The 22,173-nt window shown below is 41.9% G+C and overlaps 1 protein-coding gene across 1 annotated transcript in view; it reads right to left on the bottom strand.

Annotated features, from left to right (window-relative positions):
* Positions 1-11,950: 11,950 nt before the first annotated feature.
* The window catches only part of VAT1L (vesicle amine transport 1 like), a 55,633-nt gene continuing 45,410 nt past the window's right edge, over positions 11,951-22,173 (bottom strand). Inside the window, exons 8-9 of the mRNA XM_027729570.2 lie at positions 16,894-16,977; positions 11,951-14,830 (exon numbers count right to left, since the gene is read on the bottom strand). Of these exons, the coding sequence (XP_027585371.1) occupies positions 14,732-14,830; positions 16,894-16,977 (183 nt within the window). The 3' untranslated portion in view covers positions 11,951-14,731. The remainder of the gene's footprint in view (positions 14,831-16,893; positions 16,978-22,173) is intronic.

Raw genomic sequence — 22,173 nt, 5'->3', positions numbered from 1 at the left:
TAGTGTGCGTGTTTAAGGTCTCAGGATCAGAATGGATTTGTTCCTGCCCCAAGGAACTTGAGTTTGCTAACACAGGCTTCTTTTCTTTCTCTGAAATGAGTCTGACAGAGAAAGATTTGTACTCTACTGAGGTAACACACACCTCACTAGAAATGGAAGGATAAAGAAAACACAGATCTGGTATTCTGACAGTTCCTGGCCAAGAGTCTGAGTAAAAAACCTGCTTTTTGGAGTATGCCATGTAATGTCCTTTTAAGAACAGGGCTGAAATTCTGTTTTGAAAGCTTCAATGCCCTCGTTCACTAGTCTCTCTGACCATTTAACCAGTTTGCAAGCAGCTCAGCTGGACTTCACCCCTAAAAATGGTATCACAAAGCTGCCCTTGCAGCTTCTGGGATAGACCACAAGGATGTAGGGTCTAGAATTCATCTAGAGCACCTGAGAAATAGCTTCCATACTTATGACTAATCTACAGCAACTGAGGAAGCAAGTTTAACTTCTTGTATATGGTATGTGGGCAGGAGATCCAGAAAAAAGTCAAAATATGCTGCTGAGAAGATGTAACCTCCCAGTGCTACTGTGAGGAAGCAGGAAATGGAGCCACACAGGAGGCCTAGAGCCTCTCTGAAGTGAGTACCTGGTCTTGTATGGGCTTGAAACAAACATTATAATGTCATTTAGAGATGGAATTTTTCTTTTACTAGCATAGTTACAGTAATATAATACAGCCCAGGGAGTGAACATAATTATATATGAATAGAAGTAATTTATTCCTGGAACAAATTATTCCACTTTCCATAACAGAATGTGCTATACAAATATAAATATTCTCATAGTTTTATAGCTGCATCCAGACTAGGATGGAATCATGCTTTTTTTATTTGCACCAGTACAGTAGAACTTGAGCATACAAGACAAAATTGTGGTTTCTCTTGAAGTGCTTAGTTCACTTCAAAGCACTCTTGAAGTGCTCTGTCTGGTAAGAAACATCTTGCAAAAGCCATAGCTGTACTGCACTGGCACCAGGGGTTTTGGCTCCCGTCTCCCCACCTCATTCTGTTTGCTTTCAGACAACTGGACCATTCAGAGCAAAACCATCCTTTGGTAAAAGGTTTATTTCAGTTTCTCCACAGAGAGTCTTCAAGGTAAAACATCTATTTACTTCAGAGACAGTTCTGCCTTTATATGCTCCTGTTAATTGGCTGAGAACTGTTCATTCAGCTGCTCTTTCCTCTTCATTCTCAGCCACCCCTGGGTTTCTGGAAAGAACAGGCAATGGGACAGAGTATGAGAAATCAGTGTGAGATGAGGACTGGATGCTGGGCTGAGCTCCTGAAATAGGTCTGGCTGCAGAAGTACCACAGTACTTATAAAAAGTAAAAATCTTTAAAAAGATGTAGTGCTCCAGTCTGTTGGAAAGTGAACTGCTCACATGTTGCCAGTAGACTGTCTGTGTTTTACTGAGACCTACAGTCCCCTCGTGCTTCAGAGCTAATTGTGCTGGGGGATGTTTGACCAAATGGGAAATGGATGGGCTGCATCTGCTACTGGAGTCAGAGCAAACACTTGTTTTTTGCAGCATTTCAATTCTGGAAAATTCAGCTCAGCTTCAGGATTTGTCAAAAAAAGCCTTGTATGTGAGTAACCATTTGTCCCTTCTGCTCACTATAAAGAGAAAATGAAAACTGAACAGAGCTGTTGCCAGGCTAAGGAAGTGCAAGTGGGGCAATCTAAAGAGCCAGTATGGCCAACAAAAGTAGGTAACACAAAGATTAGGGAAAGATTTATCACCTCTGACACATCAGTTTTTACCACTGTCTTGGGTGCTAAATGGGATCCACTGGTTGATTTTTATTTGTTTCAATTTAATGTAGCAAATTTTGCAAACTCTCCAAGTCACGGATTATGTCATGTTTGGAAAATTACAGTAAGCTCGGTTTCTTTGGCCTTGAAAAGTCTTGCAAGTCTTTCTTAAGGATTTGATCTCAGTCTAGTCAGGTATGAGGCAGGATTATGGCTGACATCCCAATACCAAAGCTATTTTGGGGAAATTTGTGCAAACAAACCACGTTTAGAAAAGGGAAGGGCTGGCCTTATGGTATGGGAGGTTTTGTGAAACTTATTAATGATGTTTTGGGGGTTTGCCACCAGTATCAAGTTTTTTCCTGTCATGCTAATTTGGTGTTCTGAAAGAAAATTTGCTGTGTACGAGTCATCTGCTCTGTCTGTCAGCATTAAAGGAGGTCCCAGGTTTATTGCAGAACCAGGCTGCCCACCAGTGACCTGCACTGAATGTCACGGAGGTTTGAAATGAGGGCATTCATGTCTTCTTTAAATATGTGATGCTGCTCTCCCAGGCACGTGCCTCACCTTGGCACTGTGGCACTGATACTGGGATTGATCAATAAATTGGCTTCTCAGGGTGGTATTTTCCTGTTCCAAACTGAGCTGTTATTACCTACAGGTCTGGTGCTTTTCACTTCCCATGCTTTAAACAGAAGCTTCAAAAAAAGAAGAAATTGCAGATATAAATAATGTATGTGTACTGAAAAGGAATTAGGGCAGTATTTCGAGCTTCTGGAATAAGTGCTCTTTGTATCTCTGATTTTGGGGTCATTGTAACAAAGCACCTCACAGCTCAGTCTCAGCAAGCAGAGAGGAGGCGAAATGGTTTGCAAGAGGCAGCAGAAAGACTTGTCTTACACCTATCACAGATATTTAAGGCAAATAGCATCATCTTGTCTATGTGACCAAACTGTCTCACCTGTATTCCTTTAATTCTCCTGTAATGGCCGTGAGTATGGATTATAGGTTGTAAAGTGGAGAAAATGCAGTTTATCAAAGTCAGAAGAGACTTGGAATTCAGAAGAGATTTACCAAATCTACACAAAGCAACGTGAAAAAAGCCACTGAGCTCTTCTTTTGGTTACCTGTCCACTGCAGTCTGCACTGACATTGTGCCTTTTAAAGATGTCCAGGTGTCTCAAAGGAATCACGGAGTTGCCAATTAATTTTTACTTCAGGCTTTTAGCTGCAAAAATAAGAAGGTGCCTTGTGTTTTTCTGATTGTCATTGTCTAGTTCTTTAAGCAGGAAGGACCCCAAAGAAATGGGTGTTTATTTAGAGATAAATGTTTTGATGGCCGTGTGAAATGTGCACAGAGAGCAAACCATGATCCTCCTCAAAAAAGAGACCTTTTACAGGTCAGCTGACTCTGGCATCTCTAAAAGATAAGGGAGTTTAGGAGAAAAATTAAAGCAGTTTCTTTGCAGTCCAGGTGCAAATAGAAGAGTTGAATAGGGTCTTTTAAAATGCTACTCCCACGGACTTGGCAAAGTTACCATGTTGGGAATTCCTGGCAGCAGCTCAGCCCTTTTAGCCCTTGGGATGTGTGTGAGAATGTATCTCTTTCTCTTTTGTAAACACAAATTACCTGTTGTGCTATTTTTTCTCCTGTAATGTGTGCTGCCTTTTTTCCTTCCTGGAAATGATCTGAAAACATCCTGAGCATTTAATTTCTCCCTTTAAGTATTTAATTTTTGATCATCATAGTGTCCCCAATATGAGGTTTTCCAGCTTCACATTAACATGATCTTAATTGGTTCTGCTCATCCTTACATGAGCCAGACAAACTGATCTGGACAAAGCCTTGCTTTAGGCACTGTGAAACTCTCCAGACACTCTGGGTTGCACATCCACAGGTTCACAGCAGGTTTCCAACAGTGCAGCTTTGCACACACTGCCAGGAGGGCTGGGCAGAGTGGGGACTATGTTTTTGGCATGTGTAGGTGTTTGTAAGATTTTCCTAAACAGGATGGAAAATCAGACTTTGTCAGGAGTGTGATCATGTCTGCCTTTGGTGGCTGCACTTTACCAAGGACTTGGAGGTTCTGCTCAAAGGCTGAGGCTTTCTGCTTTGCTAATCCAAAACTTGAGTTCCCTTCTCATGTATGGCCATATATATTGCCTTTGAGCTCTCCAGCTCCTGCACCACGGCCTTTTTCCAGAGGTGCTCCCAGAGATGCTCCTGGTGCTGCTGCTCCCACAGATGTGTGGCTGCCCACTGACAAGGAGATGCTTCGACTGGACTTGATGATCTTAAGGGTCTTTTCCAACCTTAATGATTCTGTGCTTCAGCTGGGGCTCCCAGCCTGGCTCAAGGCAAAAAGCCAAACCATGGCTCTGCTGTTCAGGGCTGTCACAGGATCTGCAAACACCTTACCCTGCTTTACTGTGTCTTAGAAGCAGCCCTACCCCCATGCACAGGCATAATCATCTCCTGTGCCAGGCCCTGGGCTTGGAAAACATGGGATGTAGTCAAATAAACCACTGCTCTTTACAATGTAAAGGAAATTTTCAGCTACCTAGTCAGGAAGGAAAAATAGTACCTAAATGTAACTGCTTGGGAGATGCCTGCTTGTCTCTGCTGGCAAATTCAAGCAGTGGAAGTGGCCCTGTCTTGCTGGAGGCTGGGAAGGGGCAGCTGGGGGCAGGACAAATCCTGCACCAAGCCTGACCCCCCATACACTGTGCATGTCCCTGCCCCATGATGGGAGGGAAGTGCAAACCACAAATCAGCAACTGGATGATGCTCACACAAGGATGCTGAGAGTGCAAAAGAAAAACTAACCTGTGTAATTTTCACTAATGGCCCAATACTTCGAGTCAGAAATAACATTTCTCTCTGGGAGGGCTGCCCACTGGGAAGCTCTAACAGGACATGGAATCACAACACAATAGAATTTTTAAGCAAGAGGTTTGTAAACAAGATTTGTAAGTAAAGAGGGAAAGAGATTTGGGTGATCCCCTGTTGCTTACAGCCATTCAAAGCCTGAAACCTGTCTGGGACTTCAGTGCCAGCACATGATGCTACGTATTGTCCGTGTGTGTCTGTTGCATGACCTCACACATCAGGGATGAAGGGAGTTCAAAGGCTGCATTCACACTTGCAGTTTTTAGACACTGAAATTTGATTCCTCAGCAGCAACTAGAATGGCAGGAATAAACAGGCTATTCAAATATTTTTGAATACTTTCAAATAGAAAATATCCTAGCATTTTTTGAGCAATTTAGGCACTGTCTCAGTATAAACCTCTCAGAAATATTCATTATTCATTCCATCATGCACATTCTTATTGCAGTTTATACTCATTTCCAGCAGATGTCTTCAGTGCCCTAGGAATGATCAGGAGAGCTGTGGTTTTATATTGCTTATCCACCGAATTAAAAGAGAAAATGTCAGGCTTTCCTCTGCCTGCTTAATGCTCAGGGTAAATCCACCTTGTTGTATAGCCTCACACCAGTGCTACCCAGTAAAAGATCAAGTTCAGATTATACATTTTCTAGATGCCTCTTTATTCTCAGAAGAGCAGCTGCAGACAAACACCCATCAGGTCAATCATGTCTGTACAATTGGGGTGTCCATGTTGTACAGACATGGTACAAAGGAAAGGGAGACAGTTTGTCCTGGCAATACTGTTTCCCAAAATAATGGGGTCTGCATGGAATATATCAGCTTCATGTAACAAGGTGACATGATTTCACAAGTTACATCCCCACTGCTCCATCCCACAGAACAAACCCCCAGCTCAGGTCCTCTGACTGCATCTGGTTTGTGGGATTGTGGCACATGGAGGGGATGCTGCACTGGGCTGGAAACATGTGGGAGATGGGCAGTGATCTGGGGGTGTGATGTGAGGGTCACACATAGCCCAAGCAGTGCACAGAGACACAAACATATTTGGCATCACCCAACTCTACCAGAGGAATCTCATTTTTCCGGAAGAAAAGAAGACAAGGAGAAGTGGGCATTTGTGTCCCACTTTTCAGGGCCAACAGGCATTTTCAGGCAGTTGTAATGTTACAGCATGAATTTCTTCAGTTCTAAGGGATAGTCTGTCCAGACCCATCTCTGCTTATGAAGTCTTCCTAAGATGCAAATGGCTGCACCCTCTCAGGTACAGCTGCAGCCACATGCTGTGGTTCCTCCCCTCTCACATGCACTGGGATATCAAACACTGATATGTTTGATAAAGCAGAGAGCTGCTTTTATGGTTTTAGCAAGCCCTATGCCTTTCCTTGCTTAACAGACTTGCATATTACTGGGAGGCTCTCAGCCTACAGGAATGGGAAAGTGGAAATTCCTGTCAGTTAAATTCTCACTAAAGGCAACAGAGCTTTGCTAGCAGAATGCCAACAGTCTTTCCTGCTTCTCTGATAACTAATGGCAAAACTGTCTGGGGCCATCTCTCCATGGAGAAAAAAACTGGTGCCAGGTCACCAAAGCTGGACACACACAAGTGAGCCACCAACATGTGTGCAGCACTAGATTTGAGCTAACCCAGCCTGCTGAGGTGGCCAGGCTGTTTCCAGGTAAGATGGCAGGTGCACAGTCCCTCCTTCTGCTACATGGATTTAACAATTTGGGGCTCCACAGGCTGGAGGAACTTGGCACTGCACGCTGCTCCTTGGTGTAGATGCTCCCCAGGTTGCAAGCAATGAATGGTCTCTCAAGGCAGCCCCTTGGCAAGGGATCTCATCTGACCAGGACACAAAACAGCTGTTCTAAAGAAAGGCTGGCAAATTCACCTCCCCACATGCAGGATCTGTGAGACAAGTGCTTGCTTTGCATATCCAATCCTCCTATACCCCCTGGCACTTGCTGCAGGAGCTTGGCTGCCCCCCTGCTTCTGGCAGAGCTGAGGGCAGTGAAGCCCCTGGACTGTCAAATGCAGCACACCTGCAAATGCAGAGGAGCAGCTGTATTCTCTGTACAAGGATTTTCCATTTTATACTTCATTTGCTTATTCTAGCAGCTCCATAAAACCGGTATAAACCAATATTGCATCCTCAAGAAAGATAATTGGGTTTGGCAATGCGTATTTTAACATGGAGGGTTGAGTAAGGATTTAAAAAGGAATCCTGTGGGTTTTTTCCCCCACCCAGTAAGTTGCAACATGGACATAAATACTACTCACTGAATTTTTAATGCTGCAGCTATGATTAGATTCATTTAGAGGACCAATCAGCTTGATGCTGTCCCTATCAAAGCCAGTGGGAGCAGACCTGTGAGATTCCAGTTTAAGTTGAGCTTACCATTTTAATGGGAATAAGGAAGGAAGCTTGCAACAATTACCCTTTTACTTTCCTGTTTTGCTCGTTGATTAGTGAACAGAACACTGTAATGACTTTGTGCATCTCTGACGTGTTGAACAAAATACAGATCAAAAATCTCATATGAATCACATTATGTATGCTTTATTAAGTTAACCTACAACCCCAGGGAATGTGCTGCAAGAAAGACAATAATGAAATGAGACTAACATTTAATAGGGGAATGGTGAGAACTGGCCAAGAGCAAGTGTTGCACAGCACAGCCAGTGGCATCCAGCATGTTTAGGTGAGCAGATGCAAATCAATCATTCAAGTGAGAACTTAAGGACAATTCCTTCTGTAAATCTCCTGCCCTGTGTCTGTGCTGAGCCCGAGCTCTGTCCCTCTCTAGTGCCACCCTGCACAAACACACCATGATGTGCAGGTCCAGTGTCCCCTGGCAATCAGACTTCACGAGGGCTCTCATTTTTACATTTCAGGATGCAACACCATTTCCCAGCTGATCCTCAGGTGGAGCTGCCTCAGTTCTCCACGAGGTGAGGATGAACCAGAAGGGCTGGATCTGCAGCCTCCTCTTGAATCCAGGCACCACTAGTAGGTAAAAGGCTGGGTTTGGGGATCTGGGTCCCTCCTTTCCCTGTGAGTCCCTACCAGAGGCCATTACTCAGATGTGCATGGAGAGAATGATCAAAAAAATAGTAGAAAATTCTTACAATGGCCACATTCAGTGTCGGTTTGGGCTCTGAGTTACCTGATGGAAAAGCAAGGAAAATTTAGACTATTGTCTCTCAAATGCCTGTATTTCTATGGCGCTTTGCTTGACCAGGTCTCAGCTGAGGGCATTCTGAATTCAGTTCTGTGCATCTCCATTGCTTTGGAGCATGTATGACTTAAGCCAGCTTTCAGCCATGGAGGTAAAGCTTCCAGCTCAGCTGCTAAACTAATCAGCATTCCTTGGTAAATGGAGAATTAAATACCAGAGAACTGTAAGTCCTTAAACCAAATGGTAGTATTATGGCATTTGGATTAATTTAATTTTCCCTGTCTACAGTAGAAATGGTTCAGGAACTCAAAGGGATGTTTTTGTACAAGCAAAGATACTTGGCGAGTCACAGAAGACTTGGTTTGATTTATTTTTTTTTTTTACAGTGGGAAAATATTCCTAATATGAAATGCAGACATTAGAAGGAAAAAACAGCAGCAGAGAAACAGAAAAATAATCTGCCAAATCACACTGACTTAGAAAAACACTTCACTTATCATCATCTCTCTTCTGTGTTAGAAACAAAAAAATGTTTTCTCCCATAAGACTCTGGAAAACATCAGCGACCTGAGAGGGCCTCCAGGCACAGAATGCCTGTATCACCAGAAGACACCCCACTCACCATTCAGCAAACTTCACATACCAACTGTTACAAATATTTGGTTATTAGCTTATCACCTGGCCAGGCCGTGGGCTGGCCATTTCAGGCAAAGCAGAGAAATCCTTATCCTAAATAATGCATCCAGCATGTCTGCCATCTCAGAAGATGCTGTGTCATGTCCTGCTGCACGACACAGGGAGCCACAGCTCTCCATGTGGGAAGTGCATTTACACAGATTACCCAGCAGACGGGCACAAAAGGATTTGTACTGGAACCTGCGGCTTATCAGGACGATGATGTTTGGCAGGGACACAGCTGATGTCTGGCAGAACGTAGCACATTTCCAGCTCTGGCAGTTGCAAAGGCAGAGCTGCTTCCAGCAGGGCTGCAGGAGCAGGAGGCTGGACGGCTCCAAACCTGGGACCTGTGGTGGGCAGAGCCCCTGGGCTGGGTGGGCACAGCAGCTTACAGGAGCAGTGGACATGGGTGGCCCAGGTGCTTCACAGCTGTGGCTCTAAGAGCAAACCTGCACCCAGCAAAACACTCAGCTTCTATTCCCCAACCCCTCAGCCCTCACAGTAAAACAGTTTTTCCTTCAGTACTTTTCCCCCAGTTCTTTTGGGTTAATTGTAGCATCTCAGCCTGGTCACTAGGCAAGAAAAAAAAGCTCTTTCTGACAGATCAAAGCCCTCTAAATGTCAGAAAGAAAATCAGCAGGTCCCCACCCCTACAGCCTGCCCTCTGTCACAGACCACATCCCCCAAACCACAACCCTCTGCCCCTTTCCATAGTTGGCAGCTGCTGGTCCTAAACTAACAAGTGCCAGTGGCAGCTCTTAATTTAATCCCATTTAATCCCTGGCTGCCCAGTTTTTCCAGTGTTGTCTGTAACAGGCGTTAAACACCATGAGGGTTCGGAAGCTGAAAGGTTAAAGGGTCTTCCTTTGACTTTATAGATGATGTTTCAGTTGAGATAGATTCAAAGCTTCTACCAACCATGCAGCCTGTTCCCTCCTAAATGAAAGCTGTTCTTACATGATGGACGTGTAGGAGTTTTATTTAAGAGACAGGCCAATCACTATGAGGGTTGTCAATGCCTGTTCCTTCCCTTTTTTTCCTCATCTTGCCCAAAATGCCTGAAGTTCCTGTGAGAGGAAAGGTTTCCAGATGTGAAGGGCTAATCTAGCTGTGTTAAATCCACTTGGAGTTTGTCTGTCACTCTCTGTGGGGGATGAAAATGAACATGACCATATTCTTCAGAAGGTAAATATTAATTTTCCTGAAGTGCAACCAGAGAACAACAGTGATGATTGAGTATTGCAGGGACTCTGGAGCCCCTGCAGAGAAAGGCTGGGACCCCCATGTCAAACCAGGTGAGAGGTGAGGGGCTGGTAAAGTATCTCCAAGGAGGACAGGGACTTCAGCAACAGCACTGTGGGTGTCATCTTTTGAACCTTCCCTTTTTTGGCTCTGAGCAGGCCTGGCTGGGGTGGGATGCAATGGTACAGCTGCCCCATTTAACCCCCAGGTCTGTGTTTGTGGGCTGTTCTGCAGCCTGGCAAACATCCATGGCTTCCTACAGAGAGACAGGAGCCAAACTGAGCTCTGAGTACCAAACAGTTTCCCTGAAGTGAGGCAGGTTTCCAGTGAGGTGGTAAAAACCAGAGCAAGACCACAGAGCCTCCAAGGCTGCTCAGGAGTGTGACCCTCTGGACAGTGACTGAACCAGCCCTGTAACAAACCACCTCAGGGTCTCCCTTCCAAGCACACACAGGAACCAACACGTAACGCTGCAAATCCCGCTCACTTGTTACTCTGGGGCAGAGATACACGATTCATTTATTTTCCTACATTCATCCTCTAACCCTTCCTCATCTGCACTGCTCTCCCAGCACCTTCCAGCCTGCCAGGGGGGAGGTGCCCAACACAGTGTTGTCACAAAAGCGTTCAGAAACCCCTGCCATCCACTGCAGAGGGAGCTGACAGAGCCAGGCCAGGTAAACACAGAAGCAATGGCTTGGGTAGGGTCAGCCAGGCACCATCAATCAGCAGGACAGGACTGAGGAGATAAAGTGACATTTTGCATTCATTTTTTAACCTGTCCTCTCAGAGGAGAACACTGGGATGTTTGCCTAGGAGTTACAAATTACTTGGGAAAAACGAAAAAGGTGCTTTGATGCAGATAGCAATTAGAGTGTGCTGATTGCTTTGGCTCTTTCTGCAGTGGAACAAAACACTGGCTGACATCGAGGGACCTCAGTGCTGCCAGGGGGAGAAACTTCCACAGAGTTTTCCTGGAGCTGGGGGGATTAGGGGTTTGTGCTGGCAATCATGGCCATACCAGAAGAATCTTTTTTGACAAAACCCAATCAGGATGAATTGCTCAGCTCACAGAAAACTAGAGGGGAAGCACAAAATGGTGAATTGGGAACCAGAGGTACTCAGGATCCTAGGCAGATTTTTTCATTTCTTTCAGACTGATGCCACCAAAAGACAACCTGCTGCATCCCTGCTCTGCGTTAGATTGTGTGACAGAGGAGTACAGACAGCCCAGGGGGATAGCTAGTAAAGGCAGAGCTTTATTAGTAATCACAGAGTTTGCAAAAGGCTATGGCTGTTTGCTTTCAGCCTCATCTGACCCTGTCATTAGGGATGCACTGATCATTATTTGCTTGTTAGCGCTTGAAAACAGAGGGCAGAAATTCACTCTGCTCCTCTTCACACTCAGAAGTGTTCCTATCATCTTTTAGATGTGATATTTTCCAGAGACTTACAAGCTTTGGAATTTGTCCTGCATGACTGGAATAAACCAAAGCCAACACTTCCTCTTTGTTTAGATACTAAACTGAAGGATTTTTGGATCATTTCTTCCGTTCATGAGAGAGACCTTTAAAGCCATGTACTCAAGTATAGTGTAAGGTTTGGTAACCATCACCAGTTCTTTCAAAGACATGGTGAAAGCCTCCTTGCAGCCCTGAGTTAAGACCAAGGCCAGGAGAATGGGATTCAAGATTCAATCATGTCCTCCTGCTTTATTAGTTGATTTGGTGGTGGCTGCTTTGGACTCTAATTTAAAATTATACCCTCAGAGGATCTCAATTTCTGAAAGGAGTTGTCTCTCTGAGGATAGTTTCTGTGGCAATCTATCTCCCAGTGCAATCCGGGTCCCAAAATTCTGGAAACCAGTTTCTCTTCATATCAAATACACTTCCCTGAGCATTTAATGAATGGTGCTTATACAATATTTTGAATTTCTTAGACTGTGACATTCAACATGTTATATCCAAATTGTTAATGTTCTGTAAAGTAGCACACAGCCATTTTAATAATCTCAATTAAATCCTTACCAGAAAAAATAAATTCTTCCTATATCCCACAGTGACCAAAACAAGACCTCAAATTTTCCTCTCAACCAATTCCAAGTTAGTTCCCTAATGTGACCATAATATTAGAATAAAATATGGAGGCCAAGGATAATGCTATGCTCAACATTTTATTTATATTTTTGTGTAAACATAATTTGCTTTGTAGGCACAATATAACAAAAGCTCTAAAGCAACAAATACAATTAAACAGTGTTTCAGTTCACTTCAATCAGGCTTAAGTTAAAGAGAAGCTTTCACAGTTCCTTTAAGGCAAATTGAGAAATAATTTGTTTCACTTGAAGAAACTACCCAATTGTCTCAGAGTTGTTTAAACAACACTGTCAGTAGTAAGCACAAACCTTCATTTCTGCTACAGTGAGACTTGGTCAGTACCAAGTCTCAGCTTCACCAGTTTGTACAGCACAGTCTCCACCCCTCCAGGCGCGATACTACTGCTTGTGGTCTTCTAAAAGGTACTTAGGGCTTGTGGGCCAAATTCTGCTAGCACACATCCTGCTTCCCGAATGGATACCAGAAAAACTTCCATTCATTTCAGTAGTAACCCTCCTGCATGCCATGTTAATAGCAGCAAAACACAAGAGCAGAGTTTAGCTTGCTGATGGTCATCCTCAGCTGTGTTGCACTCAGGTAGTTCCAGAAGTACTCCTTTGTACTCACTGCAATTACCTGATATTCTGCTGATCAGAAAATGGCCCTAAAATTGGTATGAATCAGCATGAAGAGTAATTTTGCCTTGCTAACAAAACCAGAAAGAACTAGCCAAAATTATTTGATTGTTGTCCCTGTGGTGTCTGTGGCCATGACCAAGACCACCCATCTTTATTTGTCTTGCAGGGTAATTTAAGTGTAGAGCCCACCAGACTGTGGTTTAGAACAGAAGAACGGGTTTGCTATTCTGCTTGCCCTACTAATTTAAGGCCTTGAGAATGCCACTTACTGCCAGCTCGAAGGTCACCAGCAATATTGCTCACTTTGGCGTCAAATCAAAGTTCCTAGTTATGTTAAGGTCTGTTGCAGGACAACATCATTACACTAACTGCAAAACAAAATTGGGCATGTTTCCTACTGCTGTCAGCTTATGAGTCATGAAAACTTAATGGCCTTTCTTAAAAGTCCAATTGGCAAGCCCAGCAAATGGAAAACTGTCACTGAATATATATGTTCTGTGGATAAAGTCCCTGTTTGGGCCCGATATGGCACTGGAAGTGTAGGCAAGTCTAGCTTGAAAAGAAACTCAACTACAATGAAGTTGTGCATCAACACCTAGAGAAAATGGAAGTTCTGGTTTGATTAATATTTCAAAAGCTTTTTTTGGCATTTTTCTCCACTGTTATTTCTTCTTGTTACCTTCGAATTTGTTTAGCCCAAGGGAAACTCCTTCAGAATGAACCATCTGCACAATTATCTGGCATTAGAACAGCGACTTCATGAGTACAGTGTAAAGAGATGGACATTAATACTCAGGCAGCAAGATCAAACAAACAGAAAAAACCAAAAGAGATTTTTCTAAAACCACACATAAAAGTCATCCAGACCCAGAAGTCTTTTCACATTGACAAAAGTCTGAGAAGACCTCCCTCTCCACTTTTCTGTATTATTTTTTTATTTCTATCACTAGAGGCTACTTGTAGATTTAGGTAAACAACTAGTCATGTCTGAGTAAATACTTTCATTTGCAGAAAAAAGATCAGTTCAAAGCTGTATGGCATTATGCAAGGTCTCTGACAGTCCTTCAGCATTTCTACTGTAGGTGATTGCAGTAATTTTAAAATAATTGTTTTAACAAGATATTTGAGGACCTGAGTAGTTGCCATTTGGATAGGTGAAAGACATGGAAAAAATATTAAATTTTGTCATGTTTAGATATAGTTTCCACTAGTGGGAGGTAGATAAGACTAGCTGGTCTCTGAATACTTGATCCTGCGAGAAATTACAAACATAACTGTACATATGGAGCAGAGCTTTTGACAGAACAATTCATCTAGATAAAACGATCCCTGTGCATGATTTGTGGTAGGTTTAAGGCCTAAACCTCATTTTTTGCAGAGCTAACTTCTGCAGGAATTCAGCTCCAGCTTGATAGTTGACCACACATTAGAAATTTCAGAGCAGCAAACTCTGTCACCAAATTTCTTTCCACATACTGATGAGTGATCTTACCAATGCAATTTAAAAATGAAATTTAAAATTGGTTTGGGTTTTGGACACAGATGAGTCAATGTGTCCTTAAGCAAAAGAGGTTGATCAAAGTCTCTCAATTAATGAGTTCTTGCACAATTTCAGATTCCATGATTCTAAATGAGGTATTTTTGAAAATGAAAATAGGATTGCTTATGTAATGATAAAGTGTGACTGAGGAAAATGAAAACTCATCTTTGTTGCAACTTTTATTTGTGGTTCTCTAAAGGAAAAATATTTTAACACTGAAAATCCACAAACATAAAATTTTCCCTCCAGTTACTAGAATCTTCCAGACAGGAAGTGGGGAATTTTTTTTTGTTACTGTTTCCAACTTGCAAAAGAAAGCTCAAACCTCCCAAATAACTTTATGGAAAATGTTGGAATTTGCATGAGAAAGATGCCCATCTAAAATTACACAGTAAGTTAATAAGGCTTTCAAACAGAAACAGAAAAATCCATGGGACTCCTACAGGGAAATTGGGTATCACACAGAAATGTCATAATACTGCACTGAATGAGAATGGCACTTGAATTCAAAACAACAATGATCAACAGCTCATAGCTCAGCTGACTGCAAACAAATACAACACACACTGTACTACAGCATTTGTTCACTGATGCACAGAAGAGATTTCCCAGTCTTGTTCCCTTCTACTTCACCACTCTCCTGGCTCCACCGCCTCTGGTGTTACTGGATGAAGGGCATGCGCTCCTTGTTCTCATTGTCCCCTTCGTGGTCCTCCTCCTCCTCTCCAGCCTCGCTTGTCTCCGTGCTGTCGTTGGCCATCTGCACCAGGAGAGACGAAGGACATCAGAGCACCTTTCTCACCGTTTGATTCCTTCTCATTTCAGTTTGATTCCTCTGGTAAGTGACTTTAGGAACTCAAAGACGGCAGACTCGCCACGTGACAATAAACGTTCTGCCCGTGCAAAGCCTTTGCTGGCACTACACGCCTACCAGCTAAACCCATAAGCTGTTCCCTCATGGCTTACAGCTAAATTACCTAACAGAAAACTGCTTTGCAGGACAGTTGTACACACAGACTCTGCCCTGTGCACATGTAGTAAACTGATAGTAAGGCTCTCAGATAGGAAACAGCTGGGTAGGAAGTTTACAGAATGTCAGACTGGTTTACAACTCTGTATCTGCTCTTCTGGAAACAGGCAACATAAAAGCAGGGATGATGGATGGCTCCATCTGAGGCACAGTGTCATGAAAACTCAGAAAGCAATTTTTCTCTTTTATATATTAAAAAAAAATGAAACTTTATAGAGCAGTGGATATGTGGATGCTGGCAGAACACCCCCACGACAGAGTGCAGAACTCAGATCATATAGAAAAGGGAAGAAACTGCACTTCCATAATTTACTGAAGATGCCTGTACAGGTAGCAGGCAAATGCAGAAATTCGTAGTTCAGGACAGCATCTAAGGACTACACTGTGTGTTTTTTCACTTGGAAATATTTATTACAAGCTGTGTAAAGGTGCAAGATACTCCAGTACTTCACCCTGACAGTGTGACATCTCTCTGGAGGCACAAGAGTCTGGTTCACTGGAGGGGGGGTAATGTTTAACAACACAGATTAGTGTGACTGGATTCTCTCATACACCCACATTACCTCCTGTAGGATGCAGAAGATTCCTGTAGTAGCTTATAACTACCACAAAACCAAATAAGCAAGGGACACATTTACTTTTTAAAGAGAAATGCAGTGATATTGTTCCTTCCCTGTTTGATTACTAGCCTATGCTGGAGATAAAAATCTCAAACACAAGCTGATTCTAATGCTCTGAAGTTACCCATATTTTTACTTAACACCCTTTCATGAAAGTGTTTCAAATTGATTATCACCACCTTACCAGTGGCTGTTGTGAATATCAAGAGAACAGATGGAGTAAGTGTAATAATGTTGTGCTATGCATTCTTGTTTACAGTTCAGGATGCAATTCAGCTAGAAAATAATGCCCAGTTTCCACATGTGATGTCTCCAAAGCCTTCCTTTTCCTTGCAGCGATTTTGTGTGAGATTTGGGGGCAATTAGAGGCTGAGCTTGAGTTAGAGCTTAACTGTAATTCCATGTTATTTTCTGTTCTTTTGAAACAGGAGATACCTCAGGCCTGAAAGCAACTTCATACATCAGTATTGATTTGAAGTCAGTTTTTCATTACCTCCTTTACTGCTCTTTCCCACATCCTCAGTGAACGCTCAGGCGTGAGCCTGGGTTCCATTCACTGCTGCTCTCTGGAAGGTTTCAGTACCATGTTAAGTGCTCCAAATCCAGGGGAGCAGGGCTCCATCCCTACTGTCTGCCTTCAGGACATTTCTAGAAGTATTCAGGCATTATACTTCATATATTATAAAAAACAGTAAACTAAATTCCTACCAAAAGTATATTCTGACTTTAGTATGAGGATCAGAAAGCACTTTAATGTTTGCACACTGAAGTAACAGATTGGGGTTTTTTCCTGTTCAATCAACTTATTGATACAGGATTTTTTTTTTTTTTAGTGTGTGAAACATCTATTTTGGTTTTGTGAAATGTCTATTTTGTTTTCCATCACAAGGATAGAAAAGACACGTGGCAGCTTTACCCTGATTCAAGACATGCAGGCACATTTTTGGAGAAGTAGACGGTCATTCAGCATAGAAAAATAACTCCTGGGTCTTCAGGAATTACATTTCACTTTAGGTTAAATACAGAAATTATGATTACTGGTGGTATTTAGGTGCCACGGATTTAGAATAAATCAGTATTTAAAAAAATTGTACGGGATATGTCTCCAAAAGTCACTGCCAGGCTTTAACGTGTGTGTGGTTGTACAGCATGTCTGCAGTGCTTTGCACTCACCAGGGGAGTGGGTGCTTTCTCCACATCCAGAATGAGTTTTCCTATATTTCCTCGGTCATGGATTCTCTGCATGGCCTCCTTCACCTGAAAGAAAGATCACCTATTGATAATTGTCAGTCACACACAAGGAGAAGCCTGAATTCCTCCCTTCCAAAACCAGCAATACGCTTAAGGCATACTGTGTGCAAGGTCACTCAAACAGCTGCTTGGGAAAAGACTAATTGTCAAACATTTTTTAGTGAACTTGTAGGGCCTGGTTTTTGCATTGTGTTTGCCAATATGGGATGTGAGTCCTGATGACAGTTTCTGAATAACTTAACACATCCATAACATTAATGCAGTGCCAAAGTGATGGAGAGATGAGGTGCAGAGAGAACTACAGGGAGGTGATCCTTACAGGGTGTTCATTACATTCTATCTTTCCAGAATATTTATCAAGAAGCCCTCCTTCGTACTGGAAGTATGAAATGTTTTTCTAATTAACCTATGGTATTTTTCAATTAACTTCCTTTGGGTTCCCACAGGGGGAATGCCATGTCCAGGCAATGGCTGGGATTAACGCAGTACTGTGGCATCTTGCTGCATAAGCAAACATTTATTTACTTCTTTTTCCCATTTTTAAAATTTTTTTTAAAAAATGTTAAATAAGTGGTGTCCTACTGATACCACTAAGACCATCTGTTTAACAGCTGGCTGCAATTAGTGCACGTGAGAAAGGAACAAAAACCTCTTCTTACGAGTGCACTGGAGAGATACTTATTTTGATGTATGAAGTTTCAGAACTCAGGAGAGCTCAGTGTTGATGAACTGAAACTGTGTGTGTGTTCAATGTGCAGCATACAAACCACTGCTAAATCACTGGCACAGGCTGCTCAGAGAGGATGTGAACTCCCATCCCTGGAAGCGTTCAGGGCCAGGCTGGATGGGGCTTGGAGCAACCTGGTCCAGTGGAAGGTCTGCCCATGGCAGGGGGGTGGAATGAGATGAGCTTTAAGGTCTCTTCCATTCTATGATTCTATAAAGCACTGAAAATCAGAAAATGTCAAGAGTTTCCTCACTTTCATGGTGGGAAACTTCAGGAACTGAAAATATACACATAAAGGCTGTTCCATACCCTCATCACACTACTTTTTGCCAGCATTACAGGGTTTGTTGAGACAAAAATGAGTTTTATGTTAATAGGATTTACCATCTGTGACATAGCTCTTTGAACATTTTAAGAATAACAGTATGTAAGTTTGAAAGAAAATGCTGAGTTGGGAACTGGTGGGTCCCACAGTACATTTAGAAGCCTGAATCGGGGTCCAGGTCCCTAAAATAATACCTGAATGTCTAATACAGCAGGATGTATGAGATTTTTAAAGATACTAAGCAAATACAGTTTTCAACTTCCAATTAAATTTAATGGATGCTGGGCACAAAATGTCTTTCCCATCTGTCTGCCTTACTTTGGAAAGCTGACTGCAGTGAACTCAGTATTACCACTTGAATTTTGCAGAGATGTTCCCTCAATTGTTAAACACCAGACTTAAGAAAAAATCTATTAGAACAAAAGAAAAATTGCACTAAAAACACAATGGCTTTCTAACTTAGGGCATTATTGTAAATTAACCTGAGAAAACACAGTCTTATGAAACCCACTGGACAGAAGGCTGACCTCTAAATATAGTCCACAAAATCACGATGCCTTTTATGAAGGTACCTTAGAGCATAAACACCCCCTAACTATCCTGTCAGACTAGTTCTGCACCGTGGACAATATTCCTTTAAGAATATCCAACAAAGACTCTGAAGAAGCAGCAGCTGTATAATTTTTTATGACTGTTGTTAACCAAATCAAGCTTTTAGGAGGTTACAGCACAGCATAAATAACAGAATTGGAGAAATCAGCAAACACACTTGCCCGTCCATTGGAATTTATAACCAGAACATCATGTGGAAAGCAGGGTATGCAACATTTATTTTAATTTGTTCCATATCATATTTAGCAAGGCAAATTTGAGAAAATGTGCTTTTGCTGCATTTTTCACATATCAAATTTAAGCCCCTGGAGAAAGGTTCAGGAGTTGTTTCCAGGACACTTGTAGGTATCCTGCAAATGCAAACAGCAGGCAGAGGCAAAGGGAACAATAAAACTTATAACAGTAATAGTGGCTATGGAATCCAGATGGAGCTATTAAAATATATAAAAACATAGAACAAAATTTGAAGAGCTGATACAACATCTGTGAATTTTAGTGTTATTTGCAACTTACCTACCCAGTAAGTCAACTTCTCTACTAGTGCAATGCCATTCAGCACTCCATGTCTGGGTTAAGAGACCATGAGCTATTTTATAAATGAGTAGTTTTTATGTTTATGGCTGCTAACAGCCCACTTATTGAACCAAGACTGCAATTACTTGTTTCCCAAGGTGTCTGAATATTAAAATTATTCTCTCTTACCCTCTAGAAGACAGAGAGGTTTAAAAACCTTTGTTATGCAAGTATGGTTAAGGCTTAAGTTGTTCTGTGCAGACTATATAAGAGAATTTACTTTTTCCTGTGCCTTTTGTGGAGAGTGGAGCTTCTGTAAGTTTGTGCCCCAGTGTTTGCATGTTCCCAGTGAAGAAAGTGCATCACTCTGCACTTGGTTAAAACCAGACCCAGGTTTAACTGGTAGTACAGGGAGGTATGTGGGAATCCTGGAAATTACTAGAGGATCCCTGAAGTGGCTGAAGTTTGATTCAAAGTAAATATCCCTTCTAGCAGCAAGGATCACAAGGGTTTCCCTCTTCTTACACCACTGTGCCCCTAAATCCCTTTTCACCAATTATTCCATATTGGTTGCTATTTGCATTTGTCAGTTCAGAGCCAAGTAAATGGATTTTACTTTTGTTTATATGGATGAGTTAATTGAAATTCTTCTTGGGCAGTATCGTGAGGGCTCTTGGATTGGAAACAGTGAAAAGGAGTGTTCATTGATCCAAAGATCTTCCATTGGAATAAAGGACAAAAACTCTCTTGGTCTGTGTTTGCTTTCATTGGCCCAGCCCTTAGAGGGTCTGTGTCTGAACTAATGCCAAACTACAGATTTTAGCCTTGAGAGCCCCCAGTATGTACCACAGAGCTCTGCACTGGAATCAGAAATATTCTTACACAAGTGGACCACTGGTTCTTGTAGCAATGATGCAATGGATTGATAAAGTATCTCCAAAAAACCCCCATATTTCCATTTTTCCTTAGCTAATGATTTGTGAAGTTTTTATTTTACTAGAAGCAAAAGTGAATATAACAACACCCATAAATTATTCTCCTCTGCTGAACACAGCACCAGTGTCTACACTGGGAATATGGTGTGATTTTATTGTAGCCATTCTGTCTTTGGTGAGCTGACAGCAATTTCAGCTTAAAATAAAGCACAACCCTGCATAAAAAAAAAGGTAGAATACTAATTATTTTGGTTTCTTAGTACTATTTCTACAGTAGTAAAGTACTAATAGTAGCACAGTACTAAAAGTGAAGCACTAATACCACAAGTTAGATGTCAGCTTTTAGGAATCACATTATATCCACAAACTACTTAGAGAAGTTTAATGAAGTGCTCTGTCAGCACTCCTAATTTGCAATACTCTTCTCTTTGAGAAATATATGTAAAAAAGCACAAAATTAAGCATGTTGTTATCTGTAACCACTCAGACAAAAAGAAAGGATCTCCATATTGAAAATACAACTAGCAAGCACAACACATTCTTTACTCCAGCAGTATCTTCAATTCTAAAGCAATGAAAACCAAGGTGTATTCCAAACAGAACAACTAACACAACATGCTATCAGAGGCTGACATGGTATTTGGATATTTGGAGCTAGCTTCTGATTACACTGGTTTTGATCTCAGGGTATAAAATCAGTCCATTTTAAATTGACTAAAAGATTTTTTCTCCCTTGAAATGCACCTTGTACGCTTGCCTTTGCTCCCTGTTCCCCCTATGTTTTCTTGGATTTTTCCTGTTTGTTTTCAGCACTATGTTTTCTGCAGGTAGAATCAGTAACTGGGACAGATTTCTTGTCTGGCTTTTCGAGTCATTCATTTCAGGTTTCCACCTCTGCTGTCCTGGTTCCTTTTCCTTTGGAAAGTTCCAGAATAGAGATAGCTTTGTGGGTTTAAGTCTAACCTTCTATAAATAACATAGGCCTGAAACAAACAATTATGCTCCAACTTTTTATCGCTGTAGTCAAGCCTCCACTTATTTACCCATTTTACTTCAAACTAATTTGTTGGCTGTTTGCATTTGAAAGTAAGAGCCAACAATAATCTCTACTGAGATATTCATAAATGCTTGCTGACATTCAGTTGGCTCTGGAAATTCATTCTGCTGTTAGAATATAGCAAGAGCAGTCTACTGCCTTATAAATACAGGAAAATATAAATGGAAAATGCATTACTAATTATCTGTTGCACCATTTCACAGTGTGAAAGAGAAATGCAGCCTGCCTAAGAAATGGATGCTATTTTCAAGCCTTTGGATATTATTTTAAACATAATGATCCATTTCTGTATTTGGCTCTTACAAGGAACCAATCTCAGGAGTAAAATAAAAGAGACTGGGAAGTTGGAACACAAAACCACTCGCTTTGCCAGTATAACACACTGGGGGGCTTTAGGTCCAAGTCAGGAATATGGATGTTTAATAGAGAGAAACAATGCAGGCAACATGCCATGGAAAAGCTTCCTAGTGGAAATGTCAAAACAATGCTTTTATCATCCTACATGAAGCTCTTTAGCTCAGTAATATGATTAATTGCATCAATTTTTTAAAAATAAAGTTAAACATTTACTTCGGGAAAAAAAGGAATTGAAAGACACGTGCAATAGAAGAGTGGATATTCTTTAACTGCATGAGGTTAAATGCAGTCTGTTGCACAAAATGCCATCTGCAGATTGCAGTTTCATTTTTACAGACAACTTCTTTACCCCCTCACTCTCAGCAGGTTTATTGGATGGTGGCAGAGGATTGTGTTCTTTCTTTGCTTGGGCCCCTCTGATGACAGTGGGTTTCCCTGAGGTATATGAAAGGATTTCTGCTTACAATAAAGGAATCCTTCATTCCCCCTTTTGGTAAATCAAGCCATAGTACAAAAGGTTAAAGAATCTTATGCCAAGGTTACAAATTTAATCCAAGCCAGAAGTGAAAGTAGTTCAATTATCTCAGTGTAATCTGTCAAACTCCCCACCCATTCTACACTGTGTTGTCATGTGCTGTCGAAAAGGTGATCAGCATCCAAAGGAAGGGAACATCCC

This window comes from Pipra filicauda, unplaced genomic scaffold (assembly GCF_003945595.2).
Source record: "Pipra filicauda isolate LSUMZ 115617 unplaced genomic scaffold, ASM394559v2 scaffold501_size416358_pilon, whole genome shotgun sequence".
Classification (NCBI taxonomy): domain Eukaryota; kingdom Metazoa; phylum Chordata; class Aves; order Passeriformes; family Pipridae; genus Pipra; species Pipra filicauda.
The sequence above is the reverse complement of the archived record's forward strand: the minus strand, read 5'-3'. Positions and strand labels throughout refer to the sequence as shown.